Raw genomic sequence first — 22,826 nt, forward strand, 5'->3', positions numbered from 1 at the left:
TTGTCATCATTCTTTGTCTAAAATGGGTCTCTCTTCTAAATGAATCCTCGAGGCTCAATGAGACTTATCTGTATAAATAAAGGTTGAATTAATGAATTTAAATTTGAAAACACGGTAGTTTCCAGCAAATTCTCTGCTGTACTCCGTTTAAATCGTGTTTAATAGATGATAAAGGGACCCAGTGTTTAAGATCAAAGTCATCTTGAACTTTAGGTTCGTGGAGAAGTTTGATTTTGATTTTTCTTCCACAATAAGAAAAACAACTTTTAGAAGCTCCCAGTTTTGTCCAGGTCAGAGTCTTTATGTTCTGTATGAGTCAGTTCATACTCTTATCAAATCAAGACATTTTCATTGTTGGCAATCTTTATTTTCTGTGAAAACAAGTTTAGACACCGTCGTCCTCGCAAAACTGACTTCTGACCTTAATCTGAGCAGTTTTAATCCGGCCTCACGTTCATAATCTCCATTATTCCTGAGCTGCTGCTCGTCTCACACAGTGAAAATAAAAATGGGTCCGTCTCACTCGCGTCTTAGCTGATAAAATCTCTGACTGCACGAGCTGCGTGTTTGTGTTTGGGGGAGCTAAGAGTCTGACACCTGCAGCTCTTCGCACTCAAAATGCTAATCCAGCCTCACCACGACCCCCTCCCTCTATCTCCAAAATCTGAGCTCGATTTCTGCAAAACTGGATTAAATTTAGACAAGGACCCAGTTCTTTCAGTCATCAGCACATTTCCAGATAAGAGTCTTCCTCTTTGACACACAGTAATGACTTATAAAAAGAAATAAAAACTTAAATGTGAGTGCGGCCCAACAGGAGCAGGAACTGACCCGATGAGGTGGTCCAGACCCTGAACTCCTGAGCAGGTGATGCCCTGCAGCACGGCCTGACCTCTGACCTCTCTGATAAGAGCTAACGCTTCGCTTAAACAGAACATTTAGGAATAAATGTCTTCTTCAAAATAAAATTAATCCTTAAAACACAGCCTGAAGCTCCATGGTATGCCGTCTTTAAATAACATATTTATGCTGAGATAAAAACACAACATGACACCTGTGATGACACACATTTTGTGTTAATGTTGATAATAGTTTATCTGCTTAAGTGTCCCTTTCCTGCGTGGTCCCGCAGGGCTCTATTCTTGGACTTCTTCTGTTTTCATTCTGTCTGCTCCCCTTGGGGTTTATTCCGAGGAAACATGGTCTTTCATTTAATTGTTATGCTGATGATTGTCAGATTTATCTGCCCTTACCACCCAACAGTTCTTGCTCCATTCATCCTCTGTTAAAATGTCTTGATGACATCAAGGCCTGGATGGCTTCAATTTTTTTAAGTTTCAACGCTCAGTGTTTAGCCCTAGCCCTACTGATGTCTCTGTTCCTATAAACCTGGACTTCCTTGAGCCATGTCTTAAGCAGTCTGTTACAAATCTATGGATGGTTTTAGACTCTGACTTTAAGTTTAATAAACATATTAATACAAAAAAGCTTCTTCCAGTTAAGGCAGATAACTAAGTTTAAGTCTGTGTTGACCAGCTCTGACCTTAAAAAAATAGTTCATGCATTCATTACAACCCGGCTGGACTACTGTAACTGTCTTTATGTTGGGGTCAGTCAGGAGTCCCTTTCACGTCTCCAGCTCGTCCAAAATGCTGCAGCTCGGCTCTTAACAGGAACTTGTAGGTTTGATCACATTTCACCAGTTTTGTCCTCCCTTCACTGGCTCCCTGTGCGTGTCAGAACTGATTTTAAGATTCTCCTGTTGACCTTTAACTGCATTAATGACCTTTCACTCTCATACATCTCTGACCTACTTCAACTATATGTTCCTTCTCTGGCGCTGAGATCATCTGACCAGCTGCTTTTGGTTGTACCAAAAACCAGACTGAAGCTCAGAGGAGATCGGGCTTTTTCAATCATGGGCCCTCAACTTATGAACAATCTGCCACCAACATTAGATAGACGACTTCACTTCCTGTTTTTAAATCTCTTTTAAAAACACACCTGTTTTCACTGATGTTTAACCCAGTGTGATCTGATTTACCATTTCCATCCATCCATTATCTTTTACCCGCTTCTTCCATTTTGGGTCACAGGGGTCGCCGGTGCCCATGTCCGACAATCACTGCGAGGGGCGGGGTACACTCTGGACAGGTCGCAAGTCCATCACAGGGCGATTTTTTACTTCATTGTTTCTCATTGTTTTTGTGTTATTAAGTTTTTATTTTGATGCTTTTAATTATATATTTTTTCTTTACTTACTGCCTTGATCTTATAGTTAAGCACTTTGGTAACAGCTGCAGTTTTAAATGTGATTTATAAATAAAGGTGACTTGACTAAAAATATGTTTTATGTTGGTTGTAAAACGTTCATTTCCCTGTGATGAATAGAAACCATGTCATAGTTGTAATAAATGAAAAGGAGCTCTTCTGTGTCAAAAATCAGGCAGTTGTCAGCTGAGCTGAAGAGGACCATCACAGATCAGTCAAACATCTTGTTGTCTCCAGAACAACAGCTCATCTTCTGGGATTAGGATAAAAACCTGTGCTCTTCTTGATCTCCATGAAGCACATCAGTCTTTTTGAATTGAGGCTTTTGAAATGTTCTCGTGGTGACACGTTGAGGATTGAGCAGCTCTTTGTGTCGTCAGTGATCATAAATGAATAAAAAGGACGGAGCTCAAAAACACAAACCTGTTCATGTTCATGTCTCTTTGTCCAGCTGAAGACAGAACACGAGACGTGGGCCTCAATGAAGAGGAGTCATTTTATAACAGCTCAGTTTTTATTCTCAGTTGGGTTGATGTTAATCTGGATGAAACTGTGCTGAATGTGTGCAAACAGCGCCATCACGTGGCCACAAGGCTATCAAAACTTTCCTGAAGCAGTTTTATTCCAGAGCACACATCACACTTGGATTATCTTCTAGTTTTGTTTGTGAAACTGTGATCTTATTTTGGTGCCTGTGCGTGAAATAATCTGTAATCCAGGGTTTGTAAAAACATCCCTAATCTTTAGACAGATTATGAAGTGGCTTCTCTTCAGTCTGGTGAAAGTGTTCGAGGCTCAGTAATTTAATCTGTAATCCAGTATCTGATGCTGTAAAGAACAAGATGTTCCACATATGAGCCGTTTCACCTCCTCCTGTTGGGTCAGATTTGACAGATTAGGATTGAACATTTTACTCTTCATGGGATGATGACCTCGTGCTGGTTTCATTTATTCTGGCCCCAGTTATTGGAGTTTTAATCCCAGTTTAGATCTTCACTTCAGGTCCACTTTGACTCGGGTTCAGGCTCGGCCCAAGACAAAGATGTACACTCAGATGAATTATGGTTTTTATGAATTAATGGCAACAACAGTTATCACATGCAGCCCTTCGTGTCCTTTAATCGACCCCCCCAGGATAAAACATGGCGCCGGGTTTGAACTTCAACCCTGGACACTTGTCCTGCCTCGTGGCTCGGTTCGAGCAGCTGCCGGTCCATCACTCCAGGTTCTCGCGATGAACGCCCCCCATATATAAGAGGAGCCGGGGGGCTCCTCGGCCACTTGGAGGCGTGTGGGGGTTCGTGAAGTACTGAAGTTCGGGTCTAGTTCTGGTGTGCACGCGCGCAGTCATGTCGGACGCTGTGATCAGTTTCATGAAGGACTTTCTGGCGGGGGGAGTCGCCGCTGCCATCTCCAAAACCGCCGTGGCCCCCATCGAGAGGGTCAAACTGTTGCTGCAGGTACAGAAACAATGACAGGCGCGTAATGCGCGCGCGTAATGCGTGCGTAATTTGATGGTGACGGGTGAACCAAACATTAAAAGTTTAAATGAGATGTGCTCTGAGAGGAGAGGGGGCATCCTGCTGCACCCTGAGAGGGGGCTCTGATCTCGTGCGTAATGTCACAGCGCACGTGAAGGTGTGACGTCAGCGGAGGTGTAGTTTTACTCAGGTGTTAGAAGCTGCGGTCACGTGCTTCCATCATAGTGAAAGGATGTGATGGCTCAAAGCTTCAGCTCAAGATGGCCTCTTGTCTCCAACAGGTGCAGCACGCCAGCAAACAGATCACGGCTGAGATGCAGTACAAGGGCATCATGGACTGCGTGGTGAGGATCCCCAAGGAGCAGGGCTTCATCTCCTTCTGGAGGGGGAACCTGGCCAACGTGATCCGATACTTCCCCACCCAGGCGCTTAACTTCGCCTTCAAAGACAAGTACAAGAAGGTTTTCCTCGGTGGCGTGGACCAGAAAACACAGTTCTGGCGTTACTTTGCAGGTAACCTGGCGTCTGGCGGCGCCGCTGGAGCCACGTCGCTCTGCTTCGTCTACCCGCTCGACTTCGCCAGGACGAGGTTGGCCGCCGACATCGGCAAGGGCCCCGCGGAGAGGGAGTTCACCGGCCTCGGAAACTGCATCACCAAGATCTTCAAGACGGATGGGCTCAAGGGTCTGTACCTGGGCTTCAACGTGTCCGTGCAGGGCATCATCATCTACAGAGCGGCCTACTTCGGATGCTTCGACACAGCCAAAGGTGCGCACGCCTGATCTGACGCCATGTTTGAAATGTTCTCCACTCACTCACTGACTTGCTCAACAGGAATGCTGCCGGACCCGAAGAACACGCACATCATCATCAGCTGGATGATCGCGCAGACCGTCACGGCGGTCGCGGGCCTCGTGTCGTACCCCTTCGACACGGTCAGACGTCGCATGATGATGCAGTCGGGACGCAAAGGAGGTGAGCACCTGTCTGAGCCCGCTGGACTCGTCACACTGGGCCCGCGAGTCTCACTGTCTCTGTCTCCGCAGCTGACATCATGTACAAGGGCACGATCGACTGCTGGAAGAAGATCCTCAAAGACGAGGGAGGAAAAGCGTTCTTCAAGGGTGCCTGGTCCAACGTCATCAGAGGCATGGGGGGCGCCTTCGTGTTGGTGTTGTACGACGAAATCAAGAAGGTCACGTACTAAAGTCACCCTCCTCCCACTCCGTCTTCAAGTCTTACTGTTGTGATGTGTGGCAGCAGCCTGGGGGGGTCCGTGTGGGCTGTAGGCTCCGGTGCAGCAGCCTGGGGGGTCAGTGCGGACCTGACCCGAGTCACAAGTGCGTGTATATTTCTATAGGCCACTATCAGGCGGCTGGCACAGACCACGAGCTGCTCAGGCCCACACCACGCTCCTCTTAACTTTATTTATTAATAAAATATCTTCTTTAATTCAGTCGTGCTCGTTCTTGTTTGAGTTTTACTTGACGTGAGGGAAAACTGAAGTGGTAAATGGACCAGCACCTTTCTATCTTATCAAGATACTTAAAAGTGCTTTACTCTACAATCTGTGCCCTCATTTACCCTCTCTGTACAAAGATAATCTGAATCTGTAGATTAATCAGAGCTTCATCACATTCATACACCACTGGGACACACATCGGAGGCAATGAGGGGTTCAGTGTCTTGCAGGGACACTTCGGCATGTGACTGCTGGTGGAGTCGAACCCCCAACTCTCCCATAGGACGACTGATCTAACCACTCACCCACAGCCGCTCCAAGTCTTGAAACTTGAGAGTTCCTGGTGTTGGTACCAGCAGAGTCTGCAGAGTTGAGCTGCAGCCACAAGACCCAACGACTAAATGAACTTTGCCCTCCATTTATAGATAATATTTATTAAAAAACATAAAAAGCAACATTTAAAGTTAAACATCTGAAACGGCACAGAGAAGTCTGCACGCTGACTTCCACCTGAAGTAAAGGTGGTGCGCTGAGCTCGGCTCCAGTGGTTCTGACTCCAGTTGTTTTCTACGCAGCAGCGTGCAGAAATAAAACGGCTGATGTGACACAGATTAGGATTAAAGCACACCATAAATAGAAACGAATGACAGAACTGAGACAAAATCCAGAATAATCTTCAGTTTAGACAGTTTCCAGCAGCAGACAGCTGCAAAGAGCTCTGGCTGTGATCAAAGGTCCACTTTAGATTCTGATGTGAGGACTTCAAACCAGAAAACTGATCTGGATCAAACCAAGGAGCTTCACATCTTCCAGAGTGACAGAAACTGGGTCTGGGTTTATTCTCTCAGCACCAGGTGGGTCGGGCTGCGCTCAGCTGTTTGGACCTGGGTCCAGGTGTGCTGCTGGACTCTGTGTTGGTGAAAGCTGCTCTGGAGCTGACTGGTCTGGGATCTGTGAATCCTGAAAACAAAAACAAGATCACAACAGGAAGTTGTTTTCTTGCTTCTTTCGCAGATTAAATGTAAACAAGGAATTATTGGAGTTATTAGATTAGACGTGTCAGGAGAAACAGAAGAACATCTTCAGAACTGTTTGGGTAAATGGGTTCTGGTCCTGTTGGTTCATTTGGACTGCTGAGACGAGTGTGAAGAGTAAAGCACTCACACCTTGGCCCCCACAGGTTAATCACAGCCACACCAATCATTTGACCAACGCACCGACCATCCATCTTTACTCGCTTCTTCTTTTTTGGGTCGCGGGGGGTCACTGTGTGAGAGGCGGGGGACACCCTGGACATGTCTCCAGTCCATCACAGGGACACAAAGAGACAAACAACCATTCACTCTCATTCACAATTTAGAGTTACCAATCAGTCTAACATGCATGTTTTTGGTCTGTGGGAGGAAACCGGAGTACCCGGAGAAAACCCACACATGCACGGAGAGAACATGCAAACTCCACCCAGGAAGGGCCCCGGCCAGGATTTGAACCAGGTACGTTTCTTTTGGCTGCTCTCTTCTTCAGGGGTCGCCACAGCCAGCGAACTGGCATGATATATATAAATTACAAAAACATGGTGGCGACCATCTTGGAGTATGACATGGCAACCAGAATTTTGAAAGGAACCTTTCTTATGCCTACATGCAGTCACACCAAAGTGGAAATTGATACGTCTCTTATTTTTCAAGTTATCGTGCTCATAACGTGCACGGATGGACCGAAGGTATGTCCAATCCTGCGAAGGGGACAATAAGCTCAGAGACGAGACACGGGCAGAACATGGAGCTGCTTCTTATTTGGGCCGACGTGAGGCTGACCAGGTGTTCTGTCGTGTTTTTCTGTTTCCATCTGATTGTAAATCCCCAGAAGTTTAACCCCCCCCACTCACCTGAGGACGTCGTCCCGCTCCGTCTCTGTCTTTTCACGCTGGTTCTGTAGAGCGGACCTGACGGAGCGCCCAGGTATCCGGTGTAGCGCTGATAGTCTGCCAGCTGCTCTGACCGCCTCAGGCCCGGCGTGGACTTCACCCGCTCCAGTCTCTTCAGGAAAGCCTGTTTAACAAACGAGACTCTTTTAACCTGGCTCGTTAAACTTCTCCACAAACTACCAGAGTGTGAGAAACACATTTTTATTGTTTTCATCTTTCATTGAACTAAAAACTAATTATCTGAGGAGTAAAACATATGGATTTACCAGTTATTACAACTTCTAATATACTGAAAAACATGTTTTATTACATTTATTAGTGAAATACTGAAGTATCTCCACACTTCATCTGCCTATAATCAGCCCATTATTCTGCACATTAATCATTTTATAATCTGCATATTAAATTGCCTAATAATCTGCCTAATAATCTGTCTAATAATCAGCATATTAACCTGTTTATTGAGATAATTTCACATCTTTGCAAAAGCAGGACAAACTTGTTCTTTTGTGTTGAATGAGTATGTGTGTGTGTGCATGTGTGTCACTCTGATCACACGGCAGATTAAATTACGTCTCTCTCAGAATAGAGACATTGAACAGCCGTCCCGACGAGCTGCAGTTCAGTCAGAACAGTTTGTCCTGAAAACGAGTGAAAGTTATTTCTATCAAAGTTCATGCTCAATAATGCAGGAAAAACGTCGTCCAGAGGACCTGACCTAACTCTGTTGGATTTCTATACAAAGTTTTTGACAAAAATTAAAAACAGTTTAGTTACTAACGTGTGTAAACTTTAACACGTGAAACTGGAACAAGAATTGAACCAGTTCTTCCACTTTTTAAACTGTTGAACAACATTTAAACGACTTTATTCTGATGTCATGAATAAATATCAGCACTCTGTGGGTGTGCGTGTGTGTGTGTATGTGTGTGTGTGTGTGTTGGGGGGGGGGGGGGGTGTGTGTGTCGTCACTCTGTAGATCGGGGGCTGCCCCCCCCCCCCCTCCCCCCCCCACCTGCTGCTGTCTATAAATGTTCAGTATCAGTTTTCAGAACCGGGTTCTCAGACCAAACCCTACAGAAACCAAATGATCGGTACCAGTCAGCCATAAGATTATGACCACCTCTATAAAACCAAACTGGTCACCTTCCAAATGCTGATACCTGAGCCCCAGATATAGATTAGCCCCAGAACTAATCTACATGGTTCTATATGGCCTACCCTGACCTGCCCCGGATGACAGATCTCCTCATCTCAACTCTGAAGCTGAGCTCAGACGTCCCACAAAGAAAGCTAATTTCAGCTGCTTGGATCTGGAATTTCTTTGATTCGATCAAGACCCAAAATGACCACACATGAGAGGATGAATGTAGACTGACTGCCTTTCAGAAGAGCTTCTTATTCACCATAAATGACCGGAGCAACTCCCTTATTACTCAGGACGAGGCCACAACTCATCTCTGATGTCTCAAGGTGACAGAGTAAATGATGCAAACATCTCCCATGCAGGTTCCTAGAGGACGCTTAAGGGTGCTGGAAGGTGCAACAACTTCAAACATCTCTTTAAGAACAAATGATTGTCTGATGTACTTCAGCTCTGTAAAAATGAGCCGGTACTACAACATCTGGACTTCTTTAGCTGTTTTTTTTTAATGACTGGATAGCTCAGTGTCCAACACCACTCAGGTCCCAGCTCTCAGACAGAACGAGTGGTTTGTGTAGAGAGGGACGTGTTATGGTGAAGAAGTTTCCCTGAACTGTAGAAACTGAACATTTACCTCTCTGTTGTCTACCAAGACTTTCTCATGTGATGCTTCATTAGATGTCCTCAGCTCAATCGTTGCTAAGCTACAAACACCTCGATGCATTCACAGTAATCTGTGGAGGTTTGGACCCTGTTCTCCCTCTGCCAGAGTTTCTTACTATTACTAGCTGACAAAAGACAGAGGGGGACAATAATGTCTTTGCCCGTGTCCATCTGTCGTTAAAATCACTTTGAATGGATTTTAAAGAAATGTTCAAAAAGTAATCATTTGACGATGTACCTATAATTAAAGCCAACCCCATTCAAGATGTCTAATTGGCCAGTAAAACTACAAAATCAGCTATAACTCTGTCAACTTTACAGATGATAAGCTGAAGTTTGAAGTGGTTGTAGATGAAAGGCGTTCACAACACAGAGATTGTACATAATGTTAGTTTCTGCCTGGGTTTGATTCAAACAGCTCCAACTCCATCATTTCTAACACCAGATGATCTTAGTCTAAACCTCTGGCATTAAAGGTGATGAGTGACAGGCATTCCCTCAAGGAAGTTAATGGCTAACAGCTGGGGTGCGTTTAGTCACATTTTAAAGATATCAAAGTCTCACACTGACCCATAAGTTCACATTTGTGCTCCTAAGAACAAACAGAACATTTTAACTGTAGTTATTATGGGTGACACAGTAGAACAGCGGGTGGAGCCGTCACCTCTCAGCAAGAAAATCACCTGAGATCTTTCTGGGTGGAGCTGACATGTTCTCCCTGTGGGTTTTCTCCCACAAATTAAAAACCTCTACATTAGGTTCATCGGTAACTCTAACCTGTCCCTCCTTGTGAGTGAGAGGGTGAACGGTTGTCTTATTTGTCTCAATGTGTCCCTGTGATGGACTGTTGTCCTGTCCTGGGTGTCACCCGCCTCTCGCATAATGACTGCTGGAGATAAGACACCAGCTTCCTGTGACCCGGAAATGCGAAGCGGGTAAATAAAATGGATGGATGAATGTATTTATTATGTGATCGGCTACCACAAGATTTTTAATAAATGCAGAAAATTAAACACTGGTCAATGTTTTGAAGCAAATAAAAACATGTATGAAAATGAAAACGACATACAAGTCTCCAGTTAAATGTGTTACAGCTTTTAAGACTGATTAACGGCATTGAACAGTGTGAAGTTCTGATCAAAACCTCGTTCCTCACCAGGTTCTCCCGCTCGATGCGTCGCTGTTCTCGCTGCCTGTTCAGGGCGCTGTGAGAGGCGTGGATCAGAGGGGAGCTGGTGGACATGCAGGCTTTCTGCCCCGCTGCTTTCCTCCACCTGGGAGCCGGAGACAGCCGAGAAAGCTCCCGAAGAAGTCGTTGATTCTCTCGATCTATGCGCGTAACCTCATCGTTGGTAAACGAGTAGTTCTTCCTGTTCCTCCCTCCAGGACAGTTGATGACCAGTTTGTGCTCAAGCAGACTTTCTAAACTGAAGGAGGAGCCTGGATGGTGAAAAGCGCATTTGTTATCATTAAACACTGCATGTAAGAGGTTTACTGTTGACTAGAAAATAAAGAAATATGGTTTATTGATTCCTGATGCAACCTAAAATATGAACACACAGGCTTAGTAAAAGGCTAGTTTACTAGTTTCATTTAAGAGAACAAAAATCTATTTAAATTAAGACTGACTCTTGTTATACTTTTGTTTTAAAGCTTTGTCAAATACCAAAAAAGTTGTGGTTGAAGGGTTATTTATGTAATAATGTCAAGAACTGAGAGAAAACGTGCTTTTACCACTGCCAAGATATAAACAGTCAGAAGATTTTAACAAATAAAACAAACCAACATGGGGTAGGAGCCTACTGTAAACACAGGTGGACTCACTTTCATCCATTTCCTGGTGTGAAGGCTCCTCCTGATGGATGCTGCTGAGGTCACTGGAGGGCACCCTCTCCTGCTCCTCTTCATTGCTTCCCCCCTCCTCGGTGTGGTTCAGATGAGACCGGGGAGGGCTGATATCAGGTGAGGAGAGGGGGCTCACATCCGTCACTGTGTCGTCTGACTCATCTGTACTTACAGCGGGCAAATCCCGAGATCCTGCTGAGCCCACTCTGGTCCTTCTTAGTCCATGACGTAAAGATGACTTGGTGGTTTTGGGCAGGGTGGGGGACCTCTGACTGCTACAGGAGCTCTCAGAGTCTGCATCCGCATCAGCCAAAGTGAGAGATGGATGAAGGTTATGTGATGGTTTTCCAGCAGATTTCTCTCTGCTCCTTTTAAGGCCGTCACTCATAGCTAAGGCTTTTTCTTCTGTTTTATTTGTCATTGGAGTGTGGACACAATCCATCTCTAGTTCTTCAGCCATCAAAGCCAACAAGGTTCCACTGGGCCCTTTAGAGCACAGCTTGGACTCATCCTCACTGTCAATGTGTCTCCTCGTCCTTTCTGTCGTTGAGGACGGAGCCATACCTGCATCTTGGGTATGTTTTGAAGGTAACTGCTCGGGTGTTTTGGAGCTCTGCTTTCCTTCTTTCTTTTCTCTTCCATCTTCTCTGCCCTCATCACAATCACTGTCAAAAAATGAGTGATCCACTTCACCTTCCAGTTCACTGGGGTTGAACATGGCAGCTTCTCCCAACAGACCTGTGAGATGAAAAATGGGTGGAAGGTTAAATAATACTCTAGAATGGCTGAAGTACACTGACAGTGTGTTTTAAGTTGATCATGCCATAGTAGTATTAACTTGGCAAACAAAAAAAAAAAAGTTTAGATCTGTTTTAACTCAAAACATTGAGGTGGATTATGCTGGAAAAACCAAGCAGAAATGCTGCCTGCTGCCCGCTAACACCCCCTCAATAACAGAAAAATGATTTGAACGGATACCCTGTATTTTAAGTAGTTTTTGGTGGAGAACACCAAGGGCTAAATTAGGATGGTCCAAATGTCTCTTCTGGTCCTCGGGCCACATTAAGTCCAGATGTGATGGAAAGAATAAACGGCCCAAATGAACATCAGGCCCACAAGGTCAGGGCAGGCTTGTGGTTCTGGATGAATGTGGACAGACAGATGAATGGGGATCCCAGAAACGTTTAAAAAAATCATCACATACAAAATGAGAATTAGAAATATGGTTTTAATTTATAATGCAAAGACAACTTTGCATTTAAGATGCAAAGGCGCAACACTTAGCAACAGATTCAAAACAAAACAACTGCAATTTGAATGCAGACAAAATTAACATTTGAATAATTCACATTCAGTACTGCTTGAGAAAAACAACAAAACTAGAAGACGCAGAGCAGCGGACAGACATTAATGTTTGACGGTTCAACCACAACTAGCTAACGTGAGCTAGCTTTAGCTATGTGGACACAAAGCAACATCTCACCTTCAGGAGGCAGAAACAGACAGCGTTTCACCTTACAGCTCTATCAGAGGAAATAACACATCATTTTAAAATGACAAAAGATGAAATCCCAAGGCTCCCAACAGAAAAATACAAAACAACCGGATACAGCAACGGAGCGCTTGGTAACCATGGAGCGTCACTTCCTGGTAACGGTTTCTTCTAGGCGAGACTCGCTATGCGCATGCGTAAACTGCAAAGAGTGAACGGACATTTATTACAAAAAAAATAAAATAAAATTAATAAAATAAAAAATAAAAATAATAGCCTCTAAATAAACAAATAAAAAATACGTTGTAACACTTAAGAACTACATCAATTATCAGCCTAAAGCTGAGGCCAAATCTGAGAACCGTGTTAAGTTTTCATTTAGATCAGTTATTTTTACATTTTTACCAATGAGTATAATTTCCCCACACAAACACTGCCTTTTAATGATAAACTTTCAAAACAGCTGAAGCTTTGACCATGCTTAAATATTAAAATTCCCCTTTTTAAAATCTAGATTTCTCCAAGTTATGATTTAGCAAAGAACACAATCCCTTCATGAATACATTCACAAATTGGCAGAATTTTAAAAAAATATTTCATGATATAAAGAGTGTTTTCTGTAAAAGATGTAGTACCATAATGTAGTACTGTAGTACCATAATTTGTCATCTATTAAATTGCTTTGTAAACATTTATTTAATTTTACTGTTGAAAACATTTATATTTATATTGTGATGCTTAGTGAAGAACATAAACATACTGATAAATTCATTAACCTTCCTGAAGTGCTCAAACGTCATGGAGCACAGGTCATTTAGCTTCTATTCATTAAAAGTTCATTTAAAAAGAAGGAAGATTTTAACATAACATCTTATTCTAACTAAATAACCCTGTTTTCCCATGAGCGATGCAGTCGGAACGAGGAGTACAGATCTGTGGTCTGAAACAAGTGGTTAAACAAGTTTTTGGAGCGAAACAAAAGATGATCATGATTAAAACTTCAGGATGAGTTAAACTTCACTACAATCCTCCCACAATATAAAACTCTAATGATGCTTCTTACCTCCTCTACAATAAATCCAAATAGATACAAAGTGAATCTAAATGAAAAAAAATAGATACAGTAGTTGGTTTTCTGAAACTGGGTGAGAAATAAATCTTCACACACTAGTGAGAACGAGTCTTTCTGGGTTTTTGGAGCTCTGGGTGAGGATTAGAATTCTTTCTGACACATTTTAATATCAGACTCCAAAAACAACAACAAAAAATACCTTTTCTATAGAACTGTGCTGCTTCCATGCTTAAAATAAGCTCAGTATTTCGGGATATTCTGAAAATTTATTTAGCTAAATGTTAATAAATCAATCATCCACATTAAAAGTCCTTCAGGCGAAGTCTTGGGGAACGTTGGCTACACAGGAAGCTGCAACCGGTAATCTCCTGTTGCTCAACTTCATCCCACAATCTTCACACAACCAAGAATCTAAAGGATGTGCAGAGAATCATCCATCCCTGAAACTTCCTGTCAACCCACAGAACCACAAAGACCTGCAGCCAGAACCAGAACAGACCTGAAGGCGTCCAGGTCCATTTCTAAAGTCCTCAGAGACGACAATGGAAACATCAGACCTCCACAGAGTTGGCTTTATTGTCGTGGTCCTGGGAAACTTCTGGGAAAGTAAACATTTACTGTATACTTTTACTTTCATAAATACCAGCGTTGCACAGTTATAAAAGTATTTACATTTAAAACCACAAAACGAAGCCAAGCTTTAAAAACTCTTGTAACAACTTTATTTAGTGTCACTTTTAGGAGCTTATTTGTCCAACTAATAGTAACAGTAAACAGTAAAATTGACACTTTCACTATAAATTATTCTTCAAAAAGGCTAATCTGCATTTTTTTACCGTTCTTTGACAAATCAATGCCAAATACAACAGTTTATCTTCAACACGATCTCTGGTTGTTGGACTTCTTTAGAGGCAAAAATTCATGAAGCATTTAATGAAAATTACTTAAATAGTCATATAAATACTTCAGATTTAGATAACCCTGGGCCTCTGAGGCAAACAGAGGTTGTAATACGCCGTTTGGTCCCAAAACTCCGGTCCTTTCCAGCCGCACCAGCCCTGAGGAAGACAAGACCAGCAGTGATTGAGAAAACTCTGAACTCAGAGGCGAAATGCTGCTGCCTGCGGACGTTACCTTCTCTGTAATAACCTGCAGGTCTTCTCCTCCGGTGTAATGCGGGTCCAGAATGAGGTACCGGATCTGCCCCGTCGTCTCGCTCCACGCCACGCCCAGGATAGTGTGAGCCAAAACTCCTCCACCTGCAGCGCAGAGCAAACCAACATCTTTAACAAGCTGAACTCCTCTGCCGTGCTTGAACAGTTAAACAACATGTAGTTTGATAAAATCACTAATTCTGACGTAAACCTTTAAATGAGCCGTTAACAAGACTCCAGTGTCCCGGTCTCTGAGAGGGTTTGAACAGTGAATGCTTGTAGTTCTGGAGAGGAGTGTTTTTATGGACTGGAACTGAGCAGAGGATGAAGTAAACCTAAAATGTTATTTTTTTTTTTTTAAGATGTTCAAGTGGAGGAGTTACTCTGTGGATCAGAACAGAGGGAGATGTTTTATGTCTTGTCTGAGGCAGAGAAGAGTGACGGATCCTGGAGGGAGACATTTTATCCAATACAGGTGAAGTGGTGGAGCCAGAGGGTGGCCGATGGTGGCCTTGGCCCCATAGATTATTCTTCAGTCACTCCAATCATTTGAAGAAACTATGCTTTAAAGCAACATAAAAAACCAGAAAGCAACGTTTCCTCAAATGATCGGGGTGGTCAGTTTATATTTATGTATGGAAGCAGCCATCTTGGATTTTGATGTGGTCACCCTGTTTAAAAAAAAAAAAAGGACTGCGGGTATTTCCAATTCCCTCTTTTCGCTCTGTGACGGGGACAACAAACTGAATCTACAAAAGAACATCGCAGACACAAGCGCTGGTTCTGGCTGGAAACATTCATGTTTCGAGGACGTCAGCTCACCGATCATCACAGGAGTTCCTTCAGTGAGGAAGTGGTTGGCCAGCTCTCTGCCTTTAGACGCCAGCTCAGATCCCTGACTGAAGAAAACACAAGTCAGATTAATACGCCTTCACTGGGTGCTGGGTTCACGTTGATCCTACCTCACAAACAGGATCTTGGACGTGATCCCGAGCAAATGGTTCAGAACAATCTGGACCTCAATGGATCCGATCCACTGACGAGACCCCAGGAAGGGCCCCTGTTTGTCTCCAGCATCAACTAAGGCCTGGAGCGGAGGGAGACAGACATCTTGGCTGTCACGGTTTTAAAAAGAGACATTTGTGACAATGTTCTGTGCTGTGACAGTCAGATTTATTGGACCTGCTGGATCTCCCTGTGAGAGGGCACGCAGCGCTCCACGAAACCTTGCTGCTGGAACCAGGAGCAGATGGTCTGCAGGGAGCGATAGGCGCAGCCCCAGCCATCGTCACTGATACGGTCCTGCATGTAGTGGTGGTAGCTGTAGACCCCCCGCACCAAGAACACCTCGACCAAGTGCACAAGTTTAAGAAACAACACCAGCAACAAGGCTCTCAGCCCTTACAGACAGAATCTGAGCACATTTTCAAGGAAGATTTAAAAATTGCAACTGTTTAATTTACCTTTCCGTCATCCAGGGTAGGGTGTGTGAGAACGCTGTGAGGGTTTCGGAGATAACCGTCCCCATAGGGCTCATTGGGGAAGTGGTAAACGTTGGTTCTTCTGAAGTAAGGCCAGTCATCTGGCAAATCAAACTGCTGATGCAACTCCTGCTTGGACAAACGAAGAAACAATCCTTAATGCCCCTTTTGCACAGCTCCTAATCAGCCCCAACTCAGCTCAGCCTGGATTTGCACCTGCACTTTAGGACCGATTCTGGAGGCGTTTTGTGAATCCAAGTCCTGCTAATGAGAGTTCTGTGACAAGTTAAACTCAAAGCAGTCTGCTCCTCAGATAAATAATGTTAAATTATTTTTTATATAAATGAATGTTTCTGTTAACTTGTTTTATATATGAATATTTCTGTTCAGTGCCCTGACACGACTTCTGTTGTGACTTGGCGCTATATAAATAAACTGAACTGAATTAAATCTGATGAACCAGATTCTACAAAAACATTTATATTTAAATCTAAAAAAGTTCAATCTGGTCCTACGGACATTCAAAAAACAAACAAACAAAAACAAAAAATGTAGAAACGTTTCTTCTTTCATCCGAAAGGCTTCTTCAGTCTGAGGTGAATGCAGCACCTCAGACTGAAGAAGTCTTTCGAATGAAAGAAGAAACGTTTCTACATTTTTGTTTTTGTTTGTTTGATTTTTGAATGTCCAGAGGACCAGATTGAACTTTTTTAGATTTTTCTACCTGGATTATTGAGCATGCATCAGGATATTTATATTTAAAATTCTTTATTTTTCTTCATCATTTGATGTATTTGCGCTCATTGTGCTTTTGTTTCTTGTATACAGATTATTTTAAGCTTTGAATTAAAGTTTAACTTTGATTTAAAGCTTTAATTTAAAGTGCAATTCTTGTTTTGTGATTTGTACATCTGTGGACTAGAATGTTGAACCAAAGGCTGTGTCTCTTCTTTAAACATGTTGGAGGGAAATTTGAGAGATTCATAAATTTAGTCTTTTTATGATTTTTCAGTTGAATTAACTTTAATTAACAGATTATTTAATAAAGTCAAAGTGAAAACAGGATTTCACGATAAAGCCGGCACCGTTTATTTATTTTTAATCTTCACTGATGAAAAACAACTTGTTTTTTTATACATTAAATGTTTTTAAAAAAATGTTTCCACCCTTCGTCCCGGTCCTCCTGCCTGCCAGGGCTCGAATCCGGCCTTTGTGAGCAGGCGAGGCAGGGGCTTGGGGTCCAGCCTCGCGGACTTCAACAGGTCAGCAGCTCGTATGATCCTCCGCGGTGACACCGCTCGCTCGAATTTTATCTTCGGTCACCAAACACAAAAAAACACCTGGGCTTCAGAATTAAACACGGCGTTGTCGCTACTGTTTTTAAAATCTTAAAAATAGATCCAGCAGCTGCTCCGCATCCAGAGAAATTGCAAACGGCGGCTCAGTGAAAAGTTTCTGAGATCCAGTGACTCCTCCCCCTGACCAATCAGAGTCCTGCATTCACGTTTCTGTCCGGACTCAGCTCAGCTGAGCTCGCTCGGTCCCACCAGAGAAGCAGGGATGAAAAAGAGGTCTTGAATCAGCCTCAAATCAGCTAAAAATACTAAAGTATTAGTGCAAAAGGGTTCTTTCTGTGGCAGGCTGCCCAGAATTGGGGCTTATTAGGGGCAGTGCAAATGGGGCATTAGGAAACATAGACCCCTCAGGGCCTTCGACTCTTTCAGAGAAGGCCTAAATATCAGCAAATATTAAATTCAAATGTTTAATTTAGTTTTTATATAAAATAAATATTTTCAGTTTAGTTTTTCTTATTTTCTGTAAACTATTTTGCATTTGAGAAATAAACTTTTTAACTAATGAGAATCCAGTCATCCAATCAGACTCTTGAGTTTTGTCTCTGGGCAGAAACACGTTTGAAACTTCTCTCTGATTGGTCAGGACTTCAGTGTCAGCAGAGAAGGCCGAGCTCATCAGAGTCTCTGCAGGAGTTTTTTTTTAATGACTGACAGGAACATTAACCAATCAGAATGCTGATGTGGAGTGGGCGGGGCCAAAACACGGGGCTCTGTGCCTCCTACCCTTCGTTGGGTCTCCAGCTCTTTGTCAGACACTCCTGCAGGAAACAGCACCGTCACCAGCCCGATGGGTTCTGGTAGGAGGAAGTGGAGTGGCTCTGGGAGGAGCAGCGTCACCCCCTTCATGTGCTGCAGGGTCAGCTTCTCCATCTCACACAACTGGTGGGTCAGCGCCTCCAGTAGCTGGGAGCAGGCTCTGCAACACAGAACAAGAACATTTCTATTCATATGCAAGACAATTTCTTTATTGTCTTTGTATAAAACTGTCCCCTGAAGTGGACCGAGCTCCAAACAGACACATACTCTTTGATGGTGGTGCTGCAGCTGGTGCGCACGACACAGTCCATGGGGAGGGTTGCAGACAGGAAGTGGGATTTCTGAAGGGTTTTCCTGAGGACTGGAGCCGCGAGGCAGCCTGGTCTCGTCACTTCCATCACCAGGGAAAGGTTCAAGACGCTCTGAACAACACGCAAGAACAAACTCTGGCGTTTTGAAGCAGAAACACTAGTTTTAAACTCACTTCAACATTGGGCTGTCGTGTGGAATGTAAATAAAAAACAGATCGATTTGTAAAATACTTTCATCACATCGGAACAATTAATCTAAAGTTTAAACCAAGAAATGATACCTTTATTCAATTTTAGAAGAAAAGGGTTCTTTTTAATTTCATTAAAGCAAAACATCAAAAATAATTTAGGACAGGGTCGTGTTCATGACAGAGAGACGTCCTGTAAACAGTCTAGGACCTGAGGACTCCAGGTTCTGGAGGACTTGAGGACTCCAGGTTCTGGAGGACTCCAGGTTCTGGAGGACTTGAGGACACCAGGTTCTGGAGGACCTGAGGACACCAGGTTCTGGAGGACCTGAGAATTCCAGGTTCTGGAGGACCTGAGGACTCCAGTTTCTAGAGGTTCAGGAGGACCCGAGGAGACTAGGTTCTGTAGGATTTTGAAGAACTGAGGAGACCAGACTCTGGAGTCTCTGGAAGACCTGGAGAGACCAGGTTCTGGAGGATCTGGAGGACCTTGAGAGACCAGGTTCTGGAGGATCTGGAGGACCTGGAGAGACCAGGTTCTGGAGGGAATGTTGTCCCATTCCTGTTGAACCATCCTAATTATCCTCCAGTTCTGGATCTTCTCTGTTGGATGGGAGCAGATGTTTCTCTGAATTGATGATCCTTTCCAGATGTGTCAGCTGTTCATATCAGAGGCAGCAATGCACCCCCATACCATCAGAGAGGTAGGTCTTTGAGCAAGGTGCTGAAAACAGGTTGGATGGTCGCACTCCTCTTTAGTAAAGGAGGTGAAAACTTTAAACGTCTTCTCTGACAACACTTAGTCAACAGATTTGGGTTTTTAAAGAATTCTTCTGTTTCTGACCATTTTTAAATGTTAAATTTAAGAGTTGTATTAAAAACATTTACCAGATACATACATCGTGATGAGTACTGACCTTATTCCTGTTTTAGGTACATAAACTGTTCAGAATACTAATTTATCTGCTCTGGTAAATTTGTAGTAGCTCAAAGTGAAATGGAGTTTATTTATTTAAAGAATAAAATACAAAACTTATACATACCGCTGCCAAACCTTTTCTGTTCTTCTTTCGTGCACATCTTTTCCCGCTCGAATCGTGTTCATCTGTTCTGAAATGAAGAACAGCAACAGAAATAGAATAATAATAAAATAAAATCTGCTCCAGAACAGAAAAACGTCTCCTCCCCAACCCTTAAAGGAAATTTCTGCTGTGTTGAAAAGAAAAGTGAGGAACCTTCACTGAGGGTTGGCGGTTTTCTCTGGGTTCAAGTTGCATAAATGAGAACATAAGAGCTGATTAAATGTTCCAAAAACACCAGAACTATACAAAGAACCAGATTTATGCAAACAAGAGCATTAAAACCTTAAAGACTTCAAAACATTGAGTTGAGCCATCGTTGTCTAACGATGAGAGTACGTATAAATCAGAGGAATACTTACCGTGTCCACTGAAGTACATCTTCACACGGAGTGTCTGGAGACGTTTCCACATAAACGTCTTTGTTTGGCCAAATAAAAACAGGACTGTCAGGGACCGCCAGAACAACGAAGTCCGACTTCACCTGGGAGCGCAGGTTCTGAAAGGTTGTCGAGATTATCTTGTGCGCACGCTCCACTGTCCGGACAAAGAAACACACAGAGCCCGTTTCTCATCATTAAGGATCTTTAAGCACTGCTTGTGCTTTCCATTTTAATATCAAACTGTAGTCAGAACTGCCCTGAAGTCTAGAGGTTCTGATCCAGGTTACTTCATGCAGTCCATGAGTGATGAAAACACTCTGGGTCCACAAGCTTGTTCCATTTGGGTTCACAGCCCTATCCAAGGTAGATGGCACTAAATCGTAATGTTTGACTTAAATACTGACCGACTTCCATGATGAAAGGGTGTTGAGAACAAAGATCTTGAGAACAAAGATCTTGAAAACAAAGTTGTTGAAAACAAAGTTCTTGAGAACAGAGTTCTTGAGAACAGAGTTCTTGAGAACAGAGTTCTTGGGAACAGAGTTCTTGAGCCCCCGAACACGACAAGTCTTAACGCAAATCCAAAGCAAAGACAAAGGCTTCTCTTTAATCCACTATTAAACTAATATATTCCCATATATTTTATTTATTATTGTCTATTTTGTTTGCATGATAGTTCCAAATTACACAGTTTACAGTTATTAATAAATTCATTAATTAATAATAAAATATGTAGCTGATGTTAAGAACACATCATTTTCTACTCAACATTCCTTCCAATTATTTCAGTAAAACAGGGTGTGGTGTTAATCTGTTGTTTCCTGCAGGTCCAGCATGTTGTTTGGTTTTCAGTGTTAAAAGGGAAAAAACAGGTTTAGTCCCAAAATGTCATAACTTCCATCTTTCTTCACCAACCAGTCTTGGCGTTGATCCCTTTGCTTTGTCAAGCTTTATCCATCACACACACACAAAGAACAATTCACAGACTTTGATGTTTTTGTCTTGTGTTTTTAAAAACAACCAGGACGTTGTCCTGTTGTTTCCATTCAACCTTTATCTATACTTGATCTCTCTACTTTAATCTCTGTTGGTTTCTTGTCAATAATTTGATGACGATTGATTGATTTGCAATGCCTAAATTAGCAGTTGCTGTATGACACGTTACTTAAAGAGGAATCATAATATCACTGTTTCAGGAACGCCACGAATATTTCCTGGAATTTTTGTCTAAATGTGCAACTATTCAGCATTCAAATCGTACAAACTTTGTGTAATTTGAGCAGGAAATAAAGAAGCTGTGGTATTTGAATCCTGCCAGTGGCTCACTGCAGTTTTTACATGAGATGAGATGTTGGAGGGATGTGAGACCAACGTTAAGTTGCTCTAACTTTATTCATGTTTTTAGGCTGATCTGGTCTTTTCAAGTCTTTTCTAACGATCTTGTGTCTGATGTGATTATTATGAATCATAATACAGACCTAAATATGGAAGAAAAGGTGAACCTAAAACGTTTGTTACAGAAAACACAACCATGGATAAATGTGGACAGACACCTGGACCCCCCCCCCCCCCTCCTGTCACTCACAGGCTTTTTGTTCTGTGCCTGTAAGGTAAATGTGTCAGTGAACGTACCATCTGTGCTGTCCAGCAGACACCTGAACTCCAGCGGTCCTTTGACACGAACAATAAGCACCGAGTCGGAGTCGACGAGTACCTGAAACAACACAAGAGACCCCTCAGCTGCAGGCCACTGACAGCTGTCCATCAATCTGTCTGCTAACACGCGAGTCGCTGACTGCGAGCTGCTAGCTACAGATAGTCAAAACTAAAGCAGAAGTAAATAAATACACGCTTTGTTCAGTCACTTGTCAGCACATACCATGGTGGAGATCACTGTAGCAGGAAAAGTTACTTATTTAGCAGCTTCCGTCCACAAACAGGAAGTTGACATGCTCAACGTGTCCCTGAACGCAGCTTCCAGTTGGACCATTCTGGCCCCGCCCACCTGAGTTGCATTCACTGTACCTCGGAGATATCTGCGATATTCATTTTATAAAGTCATGACTAGTTTTACTAAATTTATTTATTTGTTTATTTAGCAAGCTTTAAGTGCCCTTCAGTAAGAATATGGAATAATGTATTTGATTCAGTGCAGAAAACAAGAGGTGATGTTTGTAGTCTTTGTTAATTTGTTTTTTCATAAAACAATAATTTATTTGTGCACAAAAGCAGAGTTGTAGTTCTGTAACATTAAGATAACAGACACTTTAACCTGCAAGAACTACAAGAAAATCCAACAACAACAAAAGACTGCAATATGTTTAGAAAACTCACTTTTAAAAATAGTTGTTTAAATTGTTACTTGATTAGTTAGAGTATTGTTTGTAAGTGTTATAGATGTAACTTACATCTTATACATCGCCGATATAAGTTACATCTGCAGCGAGCCAGTTTCACCATTATATGGGAACATACAATGATGACAACACATAAAACATTATTATTATTATTATTATTATTATTATTATTATTATTATTATTATTATTATTATATATATAACAGTTACAAATAATACTCATACTAAACAAGCATTAACTTAAACACCTACAAAACTCTTTTTTATTAATTTTTTGTTTTGTTTCATTTGTAAAAACCAAGGGAAAATGTCAAAAATTAAACAGAAAACTCAACAATGCCTCAGAAAATCTAATAAGAACATGAAATACTGCCATATTTACTAAATATGTTACACTATATATAT

At 42.5% G+C, this 22,826-nt stretch overlaps 3 protein-coding genes across 3 annotated transcripts; 1 reads left to right on the forward strand and 2 right to left on the reverse strand.

Moving 5' to 3' along the window:
• The first annotated feature begins 3,551 nt into the window (after positions 1 to 3,551).
• Positions 3,552 to 5,208, forward strand: slc25a4 (solute carrier family 25 member 4). Its single transcript, XM_037698235.1, has 4 exons — positions 3,552 to 3,731; positions 4,034 to 4,520; positions 4,587 to 4,727; positions 4,799 to 5,208. The coding sequence occupies exons 1-4, from the start codon at positions 3,621 to 3,623 to the stop codon at positions 4,957 to 4,959; spliced, it is 900 nt and encodes a 299-aa protein (XP_037554163.1). The 5' UTR covers positions 3,552 to 3,620; the 3' UTR covers positions 4,960 to 5,208.
• An 820-nt stretch (positions 5,209 to 6,028) lies between these two features.
• cfap97 (cilia and flagella associated protein 97) lies at positions 6,029 to 12,421 on the reverse strand. The gene is made up of 5 exons (XM_037698234.1): positions 12,277 to 12,421; positions 10,773 to 11,531; positions 10,105 to 10,388; positions 7,103 to 7,265; positions 6,029 to 6,174 (listed from the first exon to the last, which is right to left on the reverse strand). Exons 2-5 carry the CDS (start codon positions 11,509 to 11,511, stop codon positions 6,059 to 6,061), a joined length of 1,302 nt encoding a protein of 433 aa, XP_037554162.1. The 5' UTR covers positions 11,512 to 11,531; positions 12,277 to 12,421; the 3' UTR covers positions 6,029 to 6,058.
• A 1,660-nt stretch (positions 12,422 to 14,081) lies between these two features.
• ufsp2 (ufm1-specific peptidase 2) lies at positions 14,082 to 22,004 on the reverse strand. Its single transcript, XM_037674895.1, has 12 exons — positions 21,944 to 22,004; positions 21,697 to 21,778; positions 20,044 to 20,218; positions 19,646 to 19,712; positions 18,371 to 18,525; positions 18,071 to 18,263; positions 15,975 to 16,121; positions 15,694 to 15,858; positions 15,474 to 15,598; positions 15,334 to 15,410; positions 14,492 to 14,616; positions 14,082 to 14,415 (listed from the first exon to the last, which is right to left on the reverse strand). Exons 1-12 carry the CDS (start codon positions 21,944 to 21,946, stop codon positions 14,329 to 14,331), a joined length of 1,401 nt encoding a protein of 466 aa, XP_037530823.1. The 5' UTR covers positions 21,947 to 22,004; the 3' UTR covers positions 14,082 to 14,328.
• Positions 22,005 to 22,826: the final 822 nt, after the last annotated feature.

This window comes from Nematolebias whitei, chromosome 3 (assembly GCF_014905685.2).
Source record: "Nematolebias whitei isolate Nwh7 chromosome 3, NemWhi1, whole genome shotgun sequence".
Taxonomy (NCBI): Eukaryota; Metazoa; Chordata; class Actinopteri; order Cyprinodontiformes; family Rivulidae; genus Nematolebias; species Nematolebias whitei.